Raw genomic sequence first — 19731 nt, forward strand, 5'->3', positions numbered from 1 at the left:
TATTAGGAATTATTCTAACATAGTACCAACAGTTTCCACGTGTCTCAGTTAACGAATTGGTCAGTATCATCTGATTCAAGTTAGTTTGATATTAAAAGTGACTAAAACGTTCAGGTAGTAATTAATGGCAGAAAGAAAATTGCAACATCTGTTCTAACAGATTTGCAATCTGAGAAGAAAGTAATTATTGCACAAGTCATCATGTGGTGAAGATGGAACCCATCAGCTGTGATCTGTTATTTGGGAGTTGTGCTAAACAGTAGGTTAGTGGGTGAGCAGCTGGCGCACACGCGCACCGCCTTGCTGCAGCTCTGCAAGCTGATAAGAATCCCGTGAGAGGTCCGGGACACTCATTTGAAGCTGAAACTCTTCATACCTTTAACATTTTAGGGCTCTGGAAAGTTTAGTTGAAGGAAATCCAGTCTAGAGAGTTTAATATTAAGTTTCTCTTCCATGTTCAGGAGCCTCGGTGGGATTAGGTGCGCAACACTAGGTGAGCACACATGGAATTGTCAGTTTGAGTCAGTGACTGGGAAAGTTAAAGCAGCAACAGGACGAGTAGAGGAAGCCTGCAATGTCTCATCTCCCCGCACCTTGTTTGGGGAGCGCACGGACATCTCCTGCTGTGGCACGTGGAAATAGAGCGCAGGATTTGGAGCTGTCGGAAACCACATTCAGTGCGCATGATTCAGGGACCCCTGCGGGAACCACTTTTCCCCAGAGAAACAAAATGCAAGAGGACAGTAACTCACCCGCCGATACCCCCCCTGTTCATCTTCAGCCCTACTTTTCTCACCCCCGGATGTCTGTGTACAGCACCGGCGCGCGTCCAGTCCTCACCCGCGCCTACATCCAAGGACGCGTGTATAACTTTCTGGAAAGGCCCTCTGGCTGGAAGTGCTTCGTCTATCACTTCACAGTGTGAGTGTTTTTTTTTTTCTTTTCTTTTCATAATCACCCTGATCCGTGGGGTATTCAAGGGCATAATTGCAACTGTAAGATCCTATTAAACAGGGAGTTAATTGGGCGTGTAGAGCCTTTACTACAAAGTACTGTTAATCCTGTGAATTTTAGACAGATGCTGCCCAGATACTTCAGTAAAACTGCAGCTCCCTTTAGGAACGTTCTAGGATCTCTAATTTAGCTATAGCATGTTTAAAAAAATAACATATGATTACACACAGACATGAAAATAAGTCCTTGTGGGAGAACTAAAGGGATATTCCACACAACTTTTCATTTGAGTGGGACACACAGAGCTTTAAAAGAAATGAAATGTTGCCACTAATAGGCAAGATATGTCTACAGCACAAACAAATCCCCCTGGACATTTCACTGTTTCTGTTTTTCTCTGTTTTTCACCACCTACAAACTCACAATTTAACATTTCCATACTAGTGGATTCAGGCAGAAGGTTTAGGAATGTGGGATATGATTTTCCAGAACACCCCCACGTGTGCTGTCTGTCCCTACTTTCTGGCACTGATAGCAGGCAGCTAAACTTGGCAGGATGTATGCCGTAGAGGAGGTAGCGGCCTGGTCTCACTCTGCCACCCTTTGACCCCACAGTGTCGGAGGGGATACAGAGGAACGCAGCCTGTCGGAGCAGGTTAAAGTCTTTCTGACTCAAGGGGAACATGAGCAAACATAACGCAACTCCAGCATATTAGAGCACAAACAATAAATGCATAATGCACTATAAAAAGATATGCTGCTTATGATTACAGACTGCAGCAGGAAATGTTTGGTAATTTCAGTTATTATAAGGTTTTTGGAGGTACTTCAGGTGCAAAACAGCAAAATGAGTTTCTTTCCCCTTGTTGGAATGGTTAAGCTGTTCCCTTATAAATGTTTCTCAAAATATCAACATATTCTTTTATTTTTGTCAGGCTGTTTAACTTGATTACATGAAAGATTGTGCGTCTTAAGGTTAACTTCTTGGCTTGACAGTTTATTTTAGTCTGTATTCAGCTTTGATTGTTTCTATTTGCAGAATAACCCCCTCCCCCTCTCCATACCAGTCATATCTGCCCATATTTGAAATTTCTGCTTTCACTGCAGTTACAGGGATATTAAGTTTTAGTGATTTCAGCCTTTCACTTTTACCCCCAAAAAAGCACATAAGGAGCAGATCCTGTATCGATTGCAAATGTTCAGCAGAGTGATCAGAAACAGCAAGAGCCTGTGAGAGCGGTGCTGCAGGTCGATGCATGAAATTGAAAATTTGTACTAAACACGGTGATGGAAGGCTACATGGTAGTATAATAAATCTTACATTTCAGAACATGTTTCTGTTGGCTGACCGTGCACATAAACGAGGTCAAAGTTAAACAAAGGAGATACAGCACTGCCGTGCCCTTTGCGTGGGCTTTAGTTGACGTGACAGGGAGGCATAGGCAGTATTTCAAGGGCAATGTAATTCTAATGCGCTGTTTCTGGAGATATCGCGGGAGAGTGTGGATTTAAATCAAAGCTTACTTGGATTACCCATCCAAACCTGTAGAATGTCTGAATTAGTCTCAGTTTGTTAGTATATTCATGCATTTTTGACTAATCTCCCCTTGTAATTCAGCGTGGTGTTGCAACGTCTAACATGTAAGGGTCAGTTCAGAACCTTGTTTTCATTTTGTTCCAGTAAGAACAAGCAAAGCCTATCACTGACCCAGAGCTTATCAGTTACCTCGTGAGTGTGTGTCTGTGTATTTACACTCCCATATGTGTCTCTTTGCTGATAAAGAATGTATCTGGGCTTTAGGTCTGTTGTGTTTGGGTAAAAGTGAGGGAAAATCCATATCTTTGGACATGAGCAGGATGCACATTTATGTTTTTGTGATTAATAAAGTTTATTTTATGTTTTCTTGTTAAGCATTGTAGAAAACAGAGACATTTATTCATGTTTTATTCAGAATGTCTTTTCCCTGTTTCAAGTTAAGACCAACACATGCTTTGGTTTTCTGTGCTGAAGAAGCACAGTTAAATGCAGTTGGATTTGTTTTGGGGGTTTTTTTTTTTCCGTCAGCAGCAGCATGGATCCATCCCACATGCTGCTTATGGATGTGTCAGCCAGGAGAGTTAAAGGAAAATAGATATCAGACAGTATTTTACAGACTCAGCTCTAATAAATAGAACCACATATTCTGTTCAGTCAGAGGAAGGAGATTCAGACACACATTTTAATGATTTAACAAAAAGACTAAGAGATCATAAATTGTTGTCCATCTCCATCAGAGCAACATTTTAAATGGATGTTTGGATTTTATTATTTAAGTAACTAGAGGGAAAAGAAAAAGTCAGCAATTTTTGTTGTTTCCTTCCCCAATTTATTCTGCTTTGTGCTCGTCTTTGTCAAACTCAGTATTCAGATATGTTTAATTTGAATCCAGGAGCAAAGTGTCTTCCTGGAGCACATAAACAAAGTCATCCATCAGCGATCACCTTCTGTTGAAAAACTACTCATCCTTTTTTTTTATTTTCAATTTTAAAATTGTTGCTTTACCATTCTTTTAAATAGTATTTTTTTAATACTATCATGTTTGTGCTCACGTGGTCAGCAGTGTCACGGCCAATTCTTATCGTATCCCCTCCTTTGTTTCAACTCACACTGCTGCAGAAAGCAAGCGAATCTGTCCATCAATAATAGATAGGGGCAATGCTTTGAGCTTTTGTTTAGAGTTCAGCAGTGCCTATGTAGCTGAGCCAATGTGTTATTTTTTTTCTGTTGCTACACCAAGCTGCAGGGTGCCAGACAGACACACATAGCCTGTGTAATCAATGGCATGGAGGAAAAGGAAGTGAAATATGATGGAGAGGTTAGTGGTAAAGAAGGGACGAGACAGACAGACTTAGATGAATAAATGGTGAAGTAGAAGTCTGTGCTCAGCATAGTTAGTATCAGTCTTTACTGGCATTTCAAATACCCTGAAGTAATTTGAACACAGTGCCGTTGACAAATTGCAATCATTAGCATAGCGGAGTGTATGCGTTTGGAAGTTTGATGTTTGATGTTTTGTTATGTCTCTTTTGATCCTCTCTAACTGCCCTTGCCACATTTCCTCTCTTTGCAAATTACATCTCTCTTACTGTCTTTCAACCTGTGATTTAAATGTTTTCCTGCTTTTTTGCCATTCGACTCAAGATTGACAAAGACCATTCACCCAGTCAAAAGACCAATGAGGCCGTTTTGAAGCAGCCCAAGGTCCTTTTACTGTCTTGTTTTGTCTTTTTGTTCAGTTCTTTCTGACAAGACTGGCTGCTGTAGTGGTGCTATACAGCAGTTCTGAGCAGGTCCCTCCTCAGACTTTTATCTGTGTTGAAGTGTGGCGTGCACACTTGTGCTTCTGTGTGTATGTGGTTAGCACAGGGGGTAGGGGTGTTTGGATTCTTGGCTGGACTTCAGTAAACTCAGGATGTACCATGTGGTGATAAGGGTTTTCATGATGCAAACGCTGACTGGAAACTATACATCTGCTCTCTCCACATATTTCCCATCAGATCTGCTCATGTAGCAACAACACTGAGATTTTTAAGGGCTGTCCTCTGAAAGTTTAAGACAATATGATACGCACAAAATGGAAAAGTCCAATAAGTACAGTAAAATAAATGTTATGCAGTCCTCTAAATAGAACTGATAAGAGGGTTTGTATATCAGACAGAAGTCATTATCGAGTGTTTATTTTAAGAACCCAGTAAATACTAAAATGGAGGCTGGAAAACAATTTGGATAACAACATACACTTTCAGTACCAAAACATTTTTGTCAGCTCCTGGTCAGGTTTGGCAGTAAAGTATTTGTTACATAACAGTTAGGGTTAAGACTAAAATACATTCTTTATGCAAAGCAACCATTATACTTGTTTATGTCATTTTGTTGTTTTGATTGGTTACATGTACACATGACACATTATGATGAAATTATGCCAATTTCCTTTTTCTCAACATGTAACTCTCATGCTGTAAATTCCTCCTGTTCAAGCTTAAGGGTTGTTCTGACCTTCATCAGTATTTGATCCTATTTTTAATGTGGGTAGAGGAAAGTCTTGAAAATTCTACTCAAACAGATTTTCTATCCAGCAGTAACACCATTTGTACCTATGCATACATTATAAATTACCATTTTGGGTCTGTATATTAAAACAGCTGAATTATAATATTAGGAACTTGGAAACATTTTAACATGGAAGGAGGTAGAATGCTCCTTTTTGGTCTACTTGTCTTTCTAGCTTATTACTGAGTAAAATGTCATGCAATAAGGCTACATGTGCACTGCAGGCCTTAATGCTCAAACACTTTATTTTCTGAGATCTTATTTTCTTTTCACTTAGTTTTTGACATTATAATTTGATTCAACTGTCTTCAGACTCCGGTGTAAACAGTGTATGGCCCTGAAGTGACCCACAAGCACTGAGGAAGACATGACATCACACTTAGCTTTCCTTGTTTACAGAGGTTCGTAATGATGCTACATATGCCAACTTGTATGTTTCAGTTTAAAAGTTGTTATGCAACTGAGATGGAGAAAATATGATGTGTCCTTTCATTATATTTATTCTGCCATGTTCCACCTCCTCCAGCATATTATTGTGATGTTTATGTAATTTTAATGATGTAAAAGTCTGACTAAATGCAACAAGGCAGTATGTATATTATGTAGTACCACATATTAAAGTATTTTAGGTCAGATATGGGTTATATATGGGGAAAAAAAAAGTTTCATTTCAGCCACTTTTGCCTTCAGTATGAGGTGTCCCCTGTGTCAGCCATGACACAAGACACATTTTGTCACATTATCAAAATGCTGAAAAAAAGTAGTTTTAGTGTTTGATATTTTTTAAGCACAGATAATAATGTTCCACAAATTCTCAGGCACAACTTCTTCAATAAATGTTGATTATTTTCATTCTGTTATACGAAGTGGAACTTGTGGAAATAAATATGTAGGCAAGAATTTCCTTTCCTTCTTTTATTTCTTTTTAATTACCAACAATGATCACTGAAATCAGAAACTTGTTCAGGAAAAGATTTTACAGGAGGAAATGATAAGCCTTTGTTTTACTTCTTATAGTTCTCCCTTCCACATATCTGAAAAGATGACATCAAACATTCTGAACAAAAGCTGCATATTAAAATTCTGCTGATTTTTTACAATCTCTTGCATATGTCGTAAGATATATATTTTTTAAGTTGTCTAAACATTTAGGAGTTTAGTTTAGCTTTGGCTATTTATGCTATTTCTACTTTTCTGAGCTGTCTACAGTGTTATAGTGTTGAGTACTCATCAGACATACACTCATCCATTTTTTATTACCTAAATGCATGTTTGAGTTTTCCAGCGCTCTCTACGTTCGGTTTCCATGGTGAAAGAAACTTTTGGTTTTAGAGAGGGAAGGGACTCAATGATTGGTCATCTTCCCAAGGTTGTGCACATTCACGAGAGGAAAGCCACACCCACCTTCACTGCTCAGTATAAGTATAAGGAGTTGACGAGTCAGGCGCATCCCGCAGGCAGGAATAGGGCAGGGCTTTCTCTGTTCAGTTGTTTCTGAAAGAGGCAGATCTGAGAGGATCAATAGACAAATGAATGAATGGGTTTGTGAAAAATGATTGATTATTTCTTGCCCTTCTGGACTTGTATATTAAAATAAGTAAGACTGAAATGTGCATAATTGAGCCACTTTAATTTTTTTTTTTTGTGTACGTGTCCCTTGAAGCATTAAGATCTTAGTGGTTACTAAGACCAGAAACGTGCAATATAAATTTAATCAATTTTTCATTATCCGGAACATTTAATTCTTTATCAGTGATTGATATGAAGTTTCTTCTTCCACATCGAGTCTCTCTTTTTTCATGTGTTTGTGTTTTGTAACAGACGTTTTGTAGACATATTTCTTGAAAGGTCACAGTGTAGCCATTCACATTTAAACACAGTGTCTACATGCAACAGCTGTCCAACAATAGCACATTCTGACTGTGCAATATATCCAGCTTTGGTTATTATCCTTATCCCAGCAGTTTCACACAATGTCACATGTTCACTCTACTGAAGAACAGCAACTCATTCAGGTGATGATGCACTCACTCATTCACCAAATTACTGCTCTTTACTGTCTGAACATGAACAACAAGTATCTAACTGATAATTTAAATGTGGTGACCTTAATAATCTTGGTGTTTACAGCGGCAGGAGAAAAATTGATCTGAAAGTAATTTCATCCACATCATCTGATAATGTTCCGTTAGTTCACCTTTTTAGTAATGTCACGGTGCCACCTTCATGCTTGCAATTTGTTTTGTTTTCATTTCATACCTTAGTTTTGTTCAGAAAGCTAGTTTTTTCTTAAGAAAATAAGTCATAAAACCTTTCTGTCAGACAGATATCTTTAATAAATTCAAGCTGTGTCTGACTGATGACAGTTCAACAAGCCCAACTTGTTTTGAGGTGTGAAGAAAACAAAAGAAGCAACCGTGTTTAACTCCACAGCGGTGATCATATCGGTGAGAGAGATTATCCATTAAAAAAGAGGCAAATGGACCAAAACATCCAAGACTTGTACAAGGACAAGACACAAAACAGGAACAAATGGAAGATGAATTCAATGAAAATGTAAACACAATATCTTTTTTTTTTGTTTTGTAAAGTCCAACACAAGTAACAAATGCTTTTAAGACTCAATGCATTTGCCTCTTCTGCAGATTGAAGGGAGCTTGTCAATCGATAAACCTGCTAAGGTGAGATGACAGAACTAACCTCTTGTAGATGTTGTAGCTGTTGAAAGGTGGTCTGTTTTAAGCTGAGCTCTGACACTTTTCTAACCCAAACAAATAGTTTTACTGCCTAAACCTACACAGGTAGTTTAAATTCCTCCAAATTCAGAGAAATCTAAAGTAAGTAGGTTATGTAATTCCACCAGCTCAAACTTCAGGCTTCAGATTGTTTCTTCTGCCTGTTAAAATGGATGAAACCTTTTTTGCTTTCACAGTTTCAGAATAAAATCTTTTGCAATAATAACAAAACTTCTTCTGGCAGGACCACTAGATAATTATCTTATTCTTATACAAGGCTGGCCTTTAAACAATTGCTTCCACTGATGTTACAGTTGAAACACTGGATCAAACACCATTTAGGTGTTTTATGTTCTCAAAGAGTGAATGGGTCCATTATACAGTTTTGAGTTATATTTAATCAACAACATGTCAACGATAAACCTAAAATTTTGTCATGTCCTGTTAGGGTTTGATGTTAGAAATCTTAACTACAAAGCAAGAGTGAAACAACATATGGTCAAGCCAGGAGTCATTTCTTTTTTTGTACTATTCCACCATCATCATTCTTTGTGTTTTTCCATTTCATGATACAGTATACAATAGTATTGTATGGTACTCAACCTTTTTCTGCTTCCATTACAAACAACAACCTCTCACTGTGTGCAGGATCAGCTGTTTACCAGCCTATTGTGTGTGAAACTGCAGAAGTGGTTAGTCCACTGAATGAGTTAGCACACATTTTAGTTTAGCGGTTTGAATGTTCCACCAATGCAGAAGAGAGTATGGGAGTAATCATATGACTGCAGAGTTTAAGTTATATAAGTAAATAAATAAATAAATTCAAACTGATTGTCAAAAAGGCTGTTACATGAACATGCAGTATTTTCCATGCACACAAATACTCTAATTTATGTTAATCATTTTCAGCGGATTTTAAAGAACTTTATGGATCATGGGATAGTGTTGGCTTGTGTGCAGCAGTTGAGCTGTTTAATCAATGCAGTGACTCTGACCAATAAACACCGCAGTGTTTCAACATCAGACTTTTTCATAATACCATAATGCTTGGAATTTCAGCTGGAGTGAAACCAAAGAACATCTGAATAAATATCAGATCCACTGTGCTACTGTGGCAAGAAACAGTCGGCTACAAGCTGAAGATATAAAACCAGACAACGCCACCCTGGGTATTATGCCCAGGGAAAATTGCTAGGTGGTTACACCCACCACCAGGCACTCAGGTTCGTTAGCAATGGAGGCAGAGACATCAGTTACGGGTATAAAAGAGATTTTATTATTCCTATTTAAAAACCTACAAGATACTTTAAAAAGAAAGATAAATCAGGGCTGAGACCTACTGGGATGGATGTGTCCAGAAGCTAGGGAAGGGACCCCAAGAACACAACACATGAAGAGATAAACAAAACCACACCAGAGAAGTAGGGAGGCACCACCACCAGGACACCAATCCACCACTGCAGTCTCAGTACCTGAAGAATATAAATAGGTTAAACACAAATGAAACAATATAAAGAAATTAAGAAGATAAAATAATCAGCGTTGTCCCAAAATGTACTTCTGCCGCTCCCCACTATCATGGGCAGCTTGACTGTCCAATCTGCACCAGCTTGTGGTGAATCCGGCGCCCACGTCAGCGTTTCCCCTTCTCCAAGGAGGAGTTGTTAAAGGCGGAGAAGGGAACGAAGTGAAGCAGAAGCCTCAGTAAAACAGAGCAGCTGATGGAACACCTGAGAAGATGCGTCAAAGCAGAGCAGCAGTGGTCTCCAGAGCAGTTTGATACAGCGCATCCACCGTGATGCTCCTCGTAACTTGATAAAGGAGATCAGCGTCGATCCAGTGCAGAGCAGTTGACAGTATTTTGGCATCGACTAATCCAGTGCCAGGAGATTAGTGTCAGCTTCCACCTGACCATAAGACTGGTACACTGTAGTGTGCCTCAGAACCAGTGATGCTACTGGCTACAGCTTGCCGCAGCAATGAATAAATCCAGGAGCCTACCTGCCACCAACCTGAAGCTGAAGCAAGGAATCCCCTGAATGACGTAGCCCAGCTGCTAGTCGGCAAGCTATAATCTGAATAACCAGCTTACCTATATAGGGTGGCTCCCCTGTAGCAATTGGCTGCTGGGAGGGAAAGCCAGAAACTACTAATAAGACACAGCTGTGTCCTACTACACTACCTAAGATAGAAAGTCAAAACAGCAAAAACAAAAAGCACCGATGTGACACTCCAATTGAAGTTTTTCTCTTGACCACTCGAAATCATGCATCCTTTCAGTGCAGATGTAGGACATTATTACCTAATAATATTGAAAATAAATATTATTTTTGGTGGACAGTTTCAGTAGTTAAAGAATTTTTCTCCTGCTGTTATGGAAGTCAGGGACTGGACAGCTCATACAAGGGGGTCTGGTACCCCATACTGCCGGAGTACTGCCCAAGGAGGCCCCAGGGGACACAGTCGAACGTCTTCTTCAAGTCCACAAAGCACATGTAGACTGGTTGGGCAAACTCCCATGTCCCATCCAGGACCCCAAAGAAGGTATAGAGCTGGCCCACAAGCAGGATGAAAACCGCATTGCTCCTCCTCAATCTGAGATTCGACTACCTGACGGACCCTCCTCTCCAGAACTCATGAATAGACTTTTCCAGGGAGGTGGTCAGCAGCTCTTCATCTCTACTCTACACAGCGTTGACTGACAGTGTGTTCAGACCAAACGCTCAAAACACTTAAAAAGCGATGCGAGAAAGCTCAACGCTTCCTTGCCATGCCTCCACATAGACTTTACATGCAAACCTGCCGCTGTTGACGCACAAAACACGTTTGGTCTGAACACACCGTGAGTACTGGATGGTGGACCAGAACTGCCTCGAAGCCGTCCAGTAGTCATTCTCCGTGGCCTCGCTGAACTCCTCCCACGCCCAAGTTTTTCCCTCGATGACAGCCGAAGCTGCATCCCACTTAGTCTGTTAATTCCTATCAGCTTCTTCCAGAGTCCCACAGGCCAAGAAGGCCCGGTAGGACTCTTTCTTCAGCTTGATGGCATCCCTCACTGCTCGTGTCCACCAATGAGTTCTGGGATTACTGCCACGACAGGCATCAACGACCTTACAGCCACAGCTTCGGCTGGCCGCCTCACCAATAGAGGTATGGCACACAGCCCATTCCGACTCATTGTCAACCTACCAGACATTCCCAGCAGACCCTCACGACATGTTTGGGCCTGCCAGGCCTGACCGGCTTCCTCCCCTATCACCTGAGCCGACTCACCACCAGGTTGTGATCAGTTGACAGCTCAGCTCCCCTCTTCATCCGAGTGTCCAAGGCATATGCCTGCAGCTCCGACGACACGATTACAAAGTTGATCATCGAACTGCGGCCCAGAGAATCCTGATGCGAGGTGTATATATGAACACTCTTATGCTCAAACATGGTGTTCGTTATGGACTATCCATGACGAGCACAGAACAGAAGTCCAGTAACAAAACCCCATTTGTTTTGTTTTTTTTGGGTGGGGGGGGGTGCATGCCTCCCAATCCCTTCCCTTACTGTACCCCAGCAGAACCAGTGAGTACCCAGAGGGAGCACCCTCAAATACTCCCTCCAAGCCTCCAGAAAGGGTGGGTACTCTGAACTGCTGTTCAGTGCATAGGCACAGACATCAGTCAGGACCCGTCCCCACGTCCCCCAAGTCAGAGGGAAGCTACCCTCTCGTCCACTGGGGTAAACCCCAACGTGCAGGCATCAAGCTGGGCACCAATGAGAATGCTTACACCTGCTCGGTGTCTCTCACTGTGAGCAACTCCAGAGTGGAAGAAGGTCCAGCCTCTCGAGGGAACTGGTTCTAGAGCCAAAGCCATGCGTCGATGTGAGTCCGACTATATATAGCAGGAACCGCTCAACCTCCTGCACAAGGTTTCTTCTCCGCCAGAGGTGATGTTCCACGTCCCTAGAGCCAGTTTCTGTATCCGAGGATTGGACCGCCAGGGTCCCCCCCTGCCCAGCTCACATTGCACCCGACCCCCGCAGATGGTGAGCCCATGGGAATTGGGGCCCATGTAACCCTTTCGGGTTAAGCCCGACGGGCCTGACAGGCCTGATGGGCCCCACGGGCGAAGGCCCAGGAACCAGACACTCGCTCTCATGCCCCACCCCCAGGCCTGGCTCCAGAGGGGGGCCCCGGTGACCTGCATTCAGGGAAGGGAACACTTCTACCAATGATTGTCATCATCATAGGGGTCGCTGAGGCGCACTTAGTATGATCCCTCCCCTAGACACCTGTTTGCCATTGGTGACCCCACCAGGGGCATAAAGCCCCCTACAACATAGCTGCTTGGATCTTCAGGACACAGAAATGCTGTCTTTCAATTTCCTTATTCCCTTTGAAAAACCATAAAAGTGGCTGCATTCTCATGCTTACATATATCTATTTCTTTCATTGCATTGTACAGTGTCAAAAGGCAGTGGCTACTTTTATTTAGTACTCCTATATGGTACATAGAAATTTAAGTTCAAACTCATGCAACAGCTTAAGTGCGACTGAGGCTTTCTTCACAGAACAGTGTGTCAGCGAGCATTCCGGTCACATGAATCAACTCAGAGGTCATAGCCTTCATCACCACATCTCTTGCCACGTCCAGTCAATGGAAATTAAGTTTTTGCCCTTGCTCCAGTGTCAACCTTTCTGCCAAGTTTCATATAACATAATTGTTATATTGTTTCTGTTACAGTCTGTCCAGAAAACGGATGAAATGCTTAAATAACTCCACCCAATTTCAGCTTCAATAACTGAGGAAATACCCCGATAGCTGAAACAAAAATAGAAATCACAGCCTTACCTGATAGGCTGGAACACATGTGAGCGAGGTTATGGGGGTGAGGATGGATCATGACTTATATTGCACTCCTCACTGCTTTTTCTTTTGCTTACAGACAAACATCTATGAAACTGCTAAATACGGGGCACCACACTCTGACCTTGCCATCCTACATATAAACTTTTAAAATAAGCTGGTTTTTTTTTCATGCACACATTGAACATGCTCCTAGAAAGACTTTCCAAACCTAGTTTCTCCCTGAATTTAAAAATCTGCTTGAGAATCAGAAGTTGAAAAGTAATCTCAAAGCTACCTGCATTTGTGATACAATACCACAACAGTTTAAACCATTTTCCTCAAGGGTGATGTTTCTTTTTTCACCTCTTTCAAAAAGCTCAAGTAGTTTCAAGCATCTCATCGTTGTTGTACTTTAAATTCTCTGACCTTGAGAGGGAAAAGAACAGTGTTACAACAATTTGAAGTTTTCTGTTTCTGTATGTGGAATGTGTAAATGAGAGCAAACCCCAGTGCTCATTATTTGACAGATGTATGTGCTTTGTATTCATATTCATATGAATTTGAAAGATGTTACCGTCCTTGACTGTTTCCTTAGATCCAGTTAGACACTTTGAGACTTTTTTTAAAAGTGGTTCAGAGGCTCAAATTCGAACTAAACAGAAATTAAATTTTGCAGTTTGAATCAAATTATGAGATGGTGGAACAAATAGTTGAAGGGATGTTTTAGTAGATTGAGGAGATTTGTGTTTCCCAAAGTGACAGATGACAAGTGATTTAAAGCTTAAGGAACACTGTGTTCATGTCAGAACAAAATTCAGCTTAGTTATTAAAATGGAACAGCATAAAACTCCCTGACATCCTTATCAAGAATGATGCATGCTCTGCTTTCATTTTCACAGGTTTCTCATAGTTCTGGCCTGTCTGATCCTTAGTGTCCTCTCTACTATTGATCAATACCAAACCTTGGCTTACACGACTCTCTTCTGGGTGGTGAGTGCTGACTTTGATTAAAACAATAATGTTATCCTCAAAAGAAAAAGGAAAATGAATAAATGCATGTTTTGTGCCTGACTGGTTTCCACTGTGTAAAAAGACACACACAAAAACAACAACAACAAAGACAAACTATACAGGTCATTACTGTAATGCCACAAACCATAAGTTATATGGTAAACAAGACTGCACTAGTATCCAATATCATTAAAATATGAGAACAGTTGTGAAACTTTTATTAAAGTATAGAGTATTTATTTAGATTAAATAAACTAGCCCACACTGTGAATGCAAGCCTAAAGGTACGACTTAATTGCAACAAAAATTCATTTACACATGCAACAAAGGATATTACACATGTAATATTAATGCAACACCAAAGCTATCAGCCAAGACTAATAGCATCACTGAAGTTATAACAAAACCTGTGGACATCATCACTTGTGTTCTTTAAATATATAAAAAAAGAGAGAGAGGAAGAGACTTATTAGAAAATAGCTTGCATGTATGAATTCTTTGTAATTAAAAGCAAAATTATAGAAGAAAAACCTAAACAAGCAATCTGCTCATTTCATACACCTACAAGCTTTAAAAAAAAAAAAAAAAAAAAACTTTCTTTGCTTGAAAGTTGATTGCATATCAAAATTAGCCAGCCTCTCTCAGGCACCCTTCTAGCATCATTAAAACACTGTGGTTTTCAGGCCTCTTCTGACACAGAGAAGCCTGGATCATAGTCAAACAAATCAGTATTCCAGACTGATATCAGCAACAAGTCCAAAAGCCAGGCTCTCTGATGGTATGCGCTTGTGTTCGGTCCTTTGGCAAAACGCATTTTAACTACTGCAATGGCAGCATTAAGGCAGAGAAGTTCATTTTAGAGCAACATATGCTGCCCTCGATACAGCCCCGATTTCCAAGAACATCTATGCATTTTTTAACAAGACAACGCAAAATTACTTTCTGTAAACTTCACAACGGCATGATGACTGGCTTTTTTTTTTTTTTTTTTTTTTTTAATTTAATACAGGGACAGTGCATATTAATAAACATTTCTGTCAATATGCCAGAGTTAGCCAGAAGGCTATTTTTCATCTGCAGTCCCTAGATAGATGTTAAAATTCACCCTAGAAGAACAAGAGTAAAATTACATGTTTACATGACAACATTACAAAAGTACATTTTGTAAAAGTAAAATTTACATTACATTAAAATGTAATGTAGTACATTAGCGACAGAACACACCAACAATCAAAACAACAAACAAAATACATGAACACACATACATACACACAGGGTAAGTTGGCAATTAGGGGGAAGCAACAGCAGATTTAGTTAATTTGGACAGCTCTGATTGTCAGTGAACCATTTCTTTAACTGTGTCTCAAATGAATTATATGTATTTAAATTTCTGATGGTTATGGGAGTTAGGTTCCATTCAGCAACAGCTCGAACAGAAGAAGCAGTCTGATCAAATACACTTTTTCTAAAGGGAATGATACAATCTTCTTTCGCTGCACCGCGGGTTTTGCTGTGATCAGCTGTTCGGATGTTAACAAACTGGTGAAGAGGCTGATGAGGGTGTTTGCACCCCAGATCTGTCTCCTCTCCTGAAATGTTTACTTGCTTTGTATCCACAGTGCCAGAAATGCCTTTTAAAGCTGGGGTAGGTAATGTTGGGGAGCTAGGAAAATTTGAAAGTGGCACCCTGTCTTGGCTCCTCCCCCTCTGGTTTTGCTCCTTGCGTGATCCAAGGCTTTTTTATTTGCAGCTTTTTCCACCAATGATTTTCTCTTTCTTGGCTGTTTAGCAGGAGGAGGCAAAAAAACAGAGCGGGGTAGGGGAAATCCTTCCTGCATTTTCTCAGCCATGTTTGCCTTCTGAGTTTATTCTTCACTACTTTGTATTTTCATCCTAACATATACAGGGTGTGGCTATCAGGTATGCGCTGCAGGAGGAGGAGGAGGGGAGCCGGGAGAACAACTCCTTTTTGGAGCGAACGAGTTTTTACAGATTTACAGTAAACTGAGGGGTCCAACTACATTACTTATTGTTCATGATTACAGAATGTATAGACTATTACCAAGACGAGGAACCACTTCACCCAGAGTAAGAAAAATGTCTCTTTGCAAGATTACTAACCTTTAATTACTGTAAGAAATATAGGTAACATGATAAAGTGGTAGAAGCTTCATTGTGTTAGTGTATTTTAGAAAATGTTGCAGACCTCAAATGTTAAAATGGATCTATGTATTGTTAAGTAACAAATGGAAATTAGTTCATAAGATATCTTGGGTTCATACGGTCTGCAACACTAAATACAAAACTAAAAAAAGGTGCACCGCTAATGGGGTACCTGCTTCAATACTGGAGCTTTTTTTTCTTTGACGCAGTAGATTTGGTTCAATGTAATTACTTAATGTGAAAACTATAACTAGGAAAATTGTCTTAAGATGGGTAATTAATCTCTTACATTTATTCTGGCTGTGCATGTTATAATGTTCTTTGCTTTTATGGATATCACACTAAACTGTCAAATAAAAACTAATCTGACAGCCATTTTAGTATTGCATCATTTTGCAGCACCACCATTACTGAGGTGGGCAATCCTAATAACCTCGTATCTGCCAGCATGGACAGCACTATGGATATCTGGCCTGGCAATGTTAGATGGGGGTGTGCATCAACGGATAAGGACATCTTATCTGCAGATCTCAAAGGTTTTCATAATAGTTCTTTTGAAAATTACATAAATAAAAATATGTGATTCAATTATCACTGAACTGAAAGTGTAAATAAAGTTTTTTTTATTTCCAGTTAGAAGTTTTTTTTTTTATTTGTTTGATTTAATTGAAACAAAGAATATCAAACTTTAGCCTCTTCTGCCTGAAAAGTTGATCTAAGATAAGCCTCTGCCTCCCAGAAAAAAAGAACAGCTTAAGTAAAACCACATATCTGCTTTCTACAACCAATTCCAGTGTGTCCCCAACATAACGGCCACCTTTTCTGTAAAATCAATAGTAAATGGGATAAAGTGAACCCTGAGATGCTGAGCTCGGGAACTGTTTGGGTGATGGGTAAGTCACTCAAGCTCAGATAAAAGAAAACTCTTAAAGGATAAGAAAGGACTTGCGGATGTTGCATGTGGAGGACTGAAGCGCACCACATGTGACAAGTTCACCTTGGACTGAGAATGAAGGGGTGACATAGTCATGGTGTTTCATTAGCTACCACATCTATGCATCAAATCCTGCAAATTCATTGTTGGATTTCAAAGGAAATCTGCTTCATGTGCTTCACGTGAGTTTGTAATTTAATATTGTACCATTTTAAGGCAAACCAAGATTCTGCCTGAGGTTCCTCCTCTGGAGATGTTTAATCTCCTTATTCTTCTCTTCTACACAGATAATGAATAATTAATATTTGCAACTAAACCTCTCAAAATCTCAGACATTCATCTTCTCCATCCTGGTTCCCTCTGGGACTGTTTTGTACTTGGTGCTTTTTAGTTTAGAGATTTGCTCTGACCCTGCCACTCTCTCATTCTCTCCTCCTCCACCACAGAAGCATCTCCTTTGTCTTGTTTTTTTCTTCCTGCACAGTCAAGGTTAACAGAGACCACTCTGTTTTTTTATTTCTTTTTCTTCTTCTTTTATTTATTTATTTATTTTTTTCTCCACAGAGCTGCGGCCCTGGCTAACGGTATTTGTAGTATAGTGAATGGCCAGATGCTTGGCAGTCTGCCCAAAGAATATGTGCTCTCAAAATATTGTTTTCCTCTTATTTTTTAGAGACACAAAGTATTACAAACTATTTGAAGTATTGTTACATTTTTATTTCACTCTATCAGTGTCCATCTCACAATAGACAGTTTATTTGTTATTCTACCAACATAAGATGGACACGTTTTGCATGAATGCTAATTTTCTCTGCTTTTTTTGAGTGACATACGTGGGGAGATAAACAAGTCTTGATGTGAATCGATGATTGATTTGGGTCAAGCGATGTTGCTGAGATGAACTCTGGCGGTGAGGCTTAATGTGGAGGAAATGACTTTGGGAGGAATCCTAGATTTATTGCCCCCCTTGTGGATCCTGTAATGAAGGAAAAAGAGGCAGAGTGGAATTAGTGAGAGAAGTCGGGGTTGTGAGAGATGGCAGAGAAAGAGGTTAGAAACATATAGTTACGGCTGTTTTTGTTTCTTAACCTAACTTAGTATTGCATCTAATTATTCATAAATAGCTGTCTTTTCAAGTTTTCAATTAAAGTTTCGTTTACATCCATACATATGTAAATACACAGCACACCGAGTTGTCTTGTGAAATGTGCTACACAGATAACTCTGCCATGCATTACATCCAGTTTCTCATTAAAACACGTCTAGGTCAAATGACATATACTTACTAAAAAGAACATGATAAATTACATCTTTGATATAAAATAATAAAAAGTATCTTGTTTACTTGCTATATTTCTTCCCTGTTATTGATGGCAAACCTTGGTGCATTATCACCACTGGATAAGTAGAACATTGTGAAACCACTGGCAGCATGGTGAATCCCCTGTGAGCGTCCGTGTTCTCATACATGGCCGCATGACAAACAAAATGTTCACAGAGATGCAGCTCGGAAGCATTTCTTGAGGTAAAGAAAGAAAGAAAGCTATGCAAACTTGTGGCTACATTGAGTAATTAATTTGTAAGGACCATAAATAGTTTCTGGCTGCAACACACTTGCACTATATTCTCTAAAACTGGGTTAAAACCACAATTTCACAAAAAAAGTGAATTGTGAATTTTTTTTGAGAATTGTAAATCTGCCCATGTTTCCCCCCAGACAGCATTTATGCAACATGATTAATAGTAACATATGTAGTTTTATTATAAAAATGTGAAACTCATAAACATTTGGATTTTTAAAAGCATACACTTTGTGATACAGGGGTGTTCAGCTCTGCTCTTCTAGGGCAACAGTCCTGCAGTCTCTCATCCAAAACAACCAGTTCTAATTAAATGGCTCTCCTCAACCACTTGTTGTCATGTTCTGCCCCAGTATGTTGGCTCATCAATCTGTTGTCTCTTGTAGCCATGCACATAACCCCAGCCATGTTCTTTTGACTAGCTGGTATGAGTACAATAGAAAAATGATGATGCTACAGGCGGAAGTGAAGCAGAAAAGTACATTGACTGTTGAAGAAATTGAGTCTGAAACCAGCTGCTGTAGGATTGTTCAGTGGTAGAAAAACTCTTGCAGGAAGTCAGTGGAGATATGAGGCATCAACATGCTGTTGAAACTAAACTGAAGCTATTTTATCCTGAAAACAGCCACAGTGTGTCTACATTTCTTAAAGTTTTCATTTGATCTCTGTCTTTTCTGTACAGAATATTGTGCAAAATTTACTTTGTGTCGATACTGTGAGCTGTTTTTTAATAACTCTGCATCAGATGATTTCTCCTTTAGTCAATCTGTGGTTTGTAAAAGCCTGTTTGTAAGTAGTCACATTGCAAATCCAGCAGTCTCAACTCATTGAGTGACTCTTGTGAAATGTAACATAGTCCTCTGGTTGCATACACTAAACTTAAAACAAGAAGTTATAATGTCAAGGAAGTCTAATTTGGTGTTTTTGTCCTCAGATTTCCATACTTTTAAGATCGCTATGGCAACGGTGGCAGTGTATTGTAGAGAGATGTGTAAACAATTTTCCTGTTTTAATCATTCTGTCTTTTTACACCAGCAATTATAGAACTGGATCAACAACTAATTCTTTGAAATGTTCCGAGGGCATCTTTAGAGATGGTTAAAAATACCTTTTCTTTGTGAGGCTCCCTGTGCATGGAGTGAGCTTTAAAATACCATCAGCTTACAGACAATCCCCTCTTCACACACATCTAAAGGTCTTTTACAAATATCCCTGAAGGAAACTAGCTTCTGTTTTAGGTTTTTTTTCTTTTCTTTTTTTTCTTTAACTGGAGGAAGCTGTGGACGATGTGAGACAAATGCTTATTTGAAACATTCAGTTTCTTCTAACTTCTTCTGTGGATGATCATTGCAGATGTAAATACTGTAAAACTGAAATCCCAGCCAAGGTTTTATTGTTTCACTAATGTGAATGGTGATTTTAGTCA

General features: G+C 39.7%; 1 protein-coding gene across 1 annotated transcript in view; it reads left to right on the forward strand.

Annotated features, from left to right (window-relative positions):
* Window positions 1–574: 574 nt before the first annotated feature.
* Window positions 575–19731, forward strand: part of kcnq1.1 (potassium voltage-gated channel, KQT-like subfamily, member 1.1) — a gene marked incomplete at both ends in the record, with an annotated part of 56240 nt that continues 37083 nt past the window's right edge. Inside the window, 2 exons of the mRNA XM_079244788.1 lie at window positions 575–921; window positions 13517–13607. Coding sequence (XP_079100914.1) covers window positions 575–921; window positions 13517–13607 — 438 coding nt within the window. The remainder of the gene's footprint in view (window positions 922–13516; window positions 13608–19731) is intronic.

The sequence above is a fragment of the Telmatherina bonti genome (genome assembly GCF_933228915.1).
Source record: "Telmatherina bonti genome assembly, chromosome: 1".
In the NCBI taxonomy this organism is placed as follows: Eukaryota; Metazoa; Chordata; class Actinopteri; order Atheriniformes; family Telmatherinidae; genus Telmatherina; species Telmatherina bonti.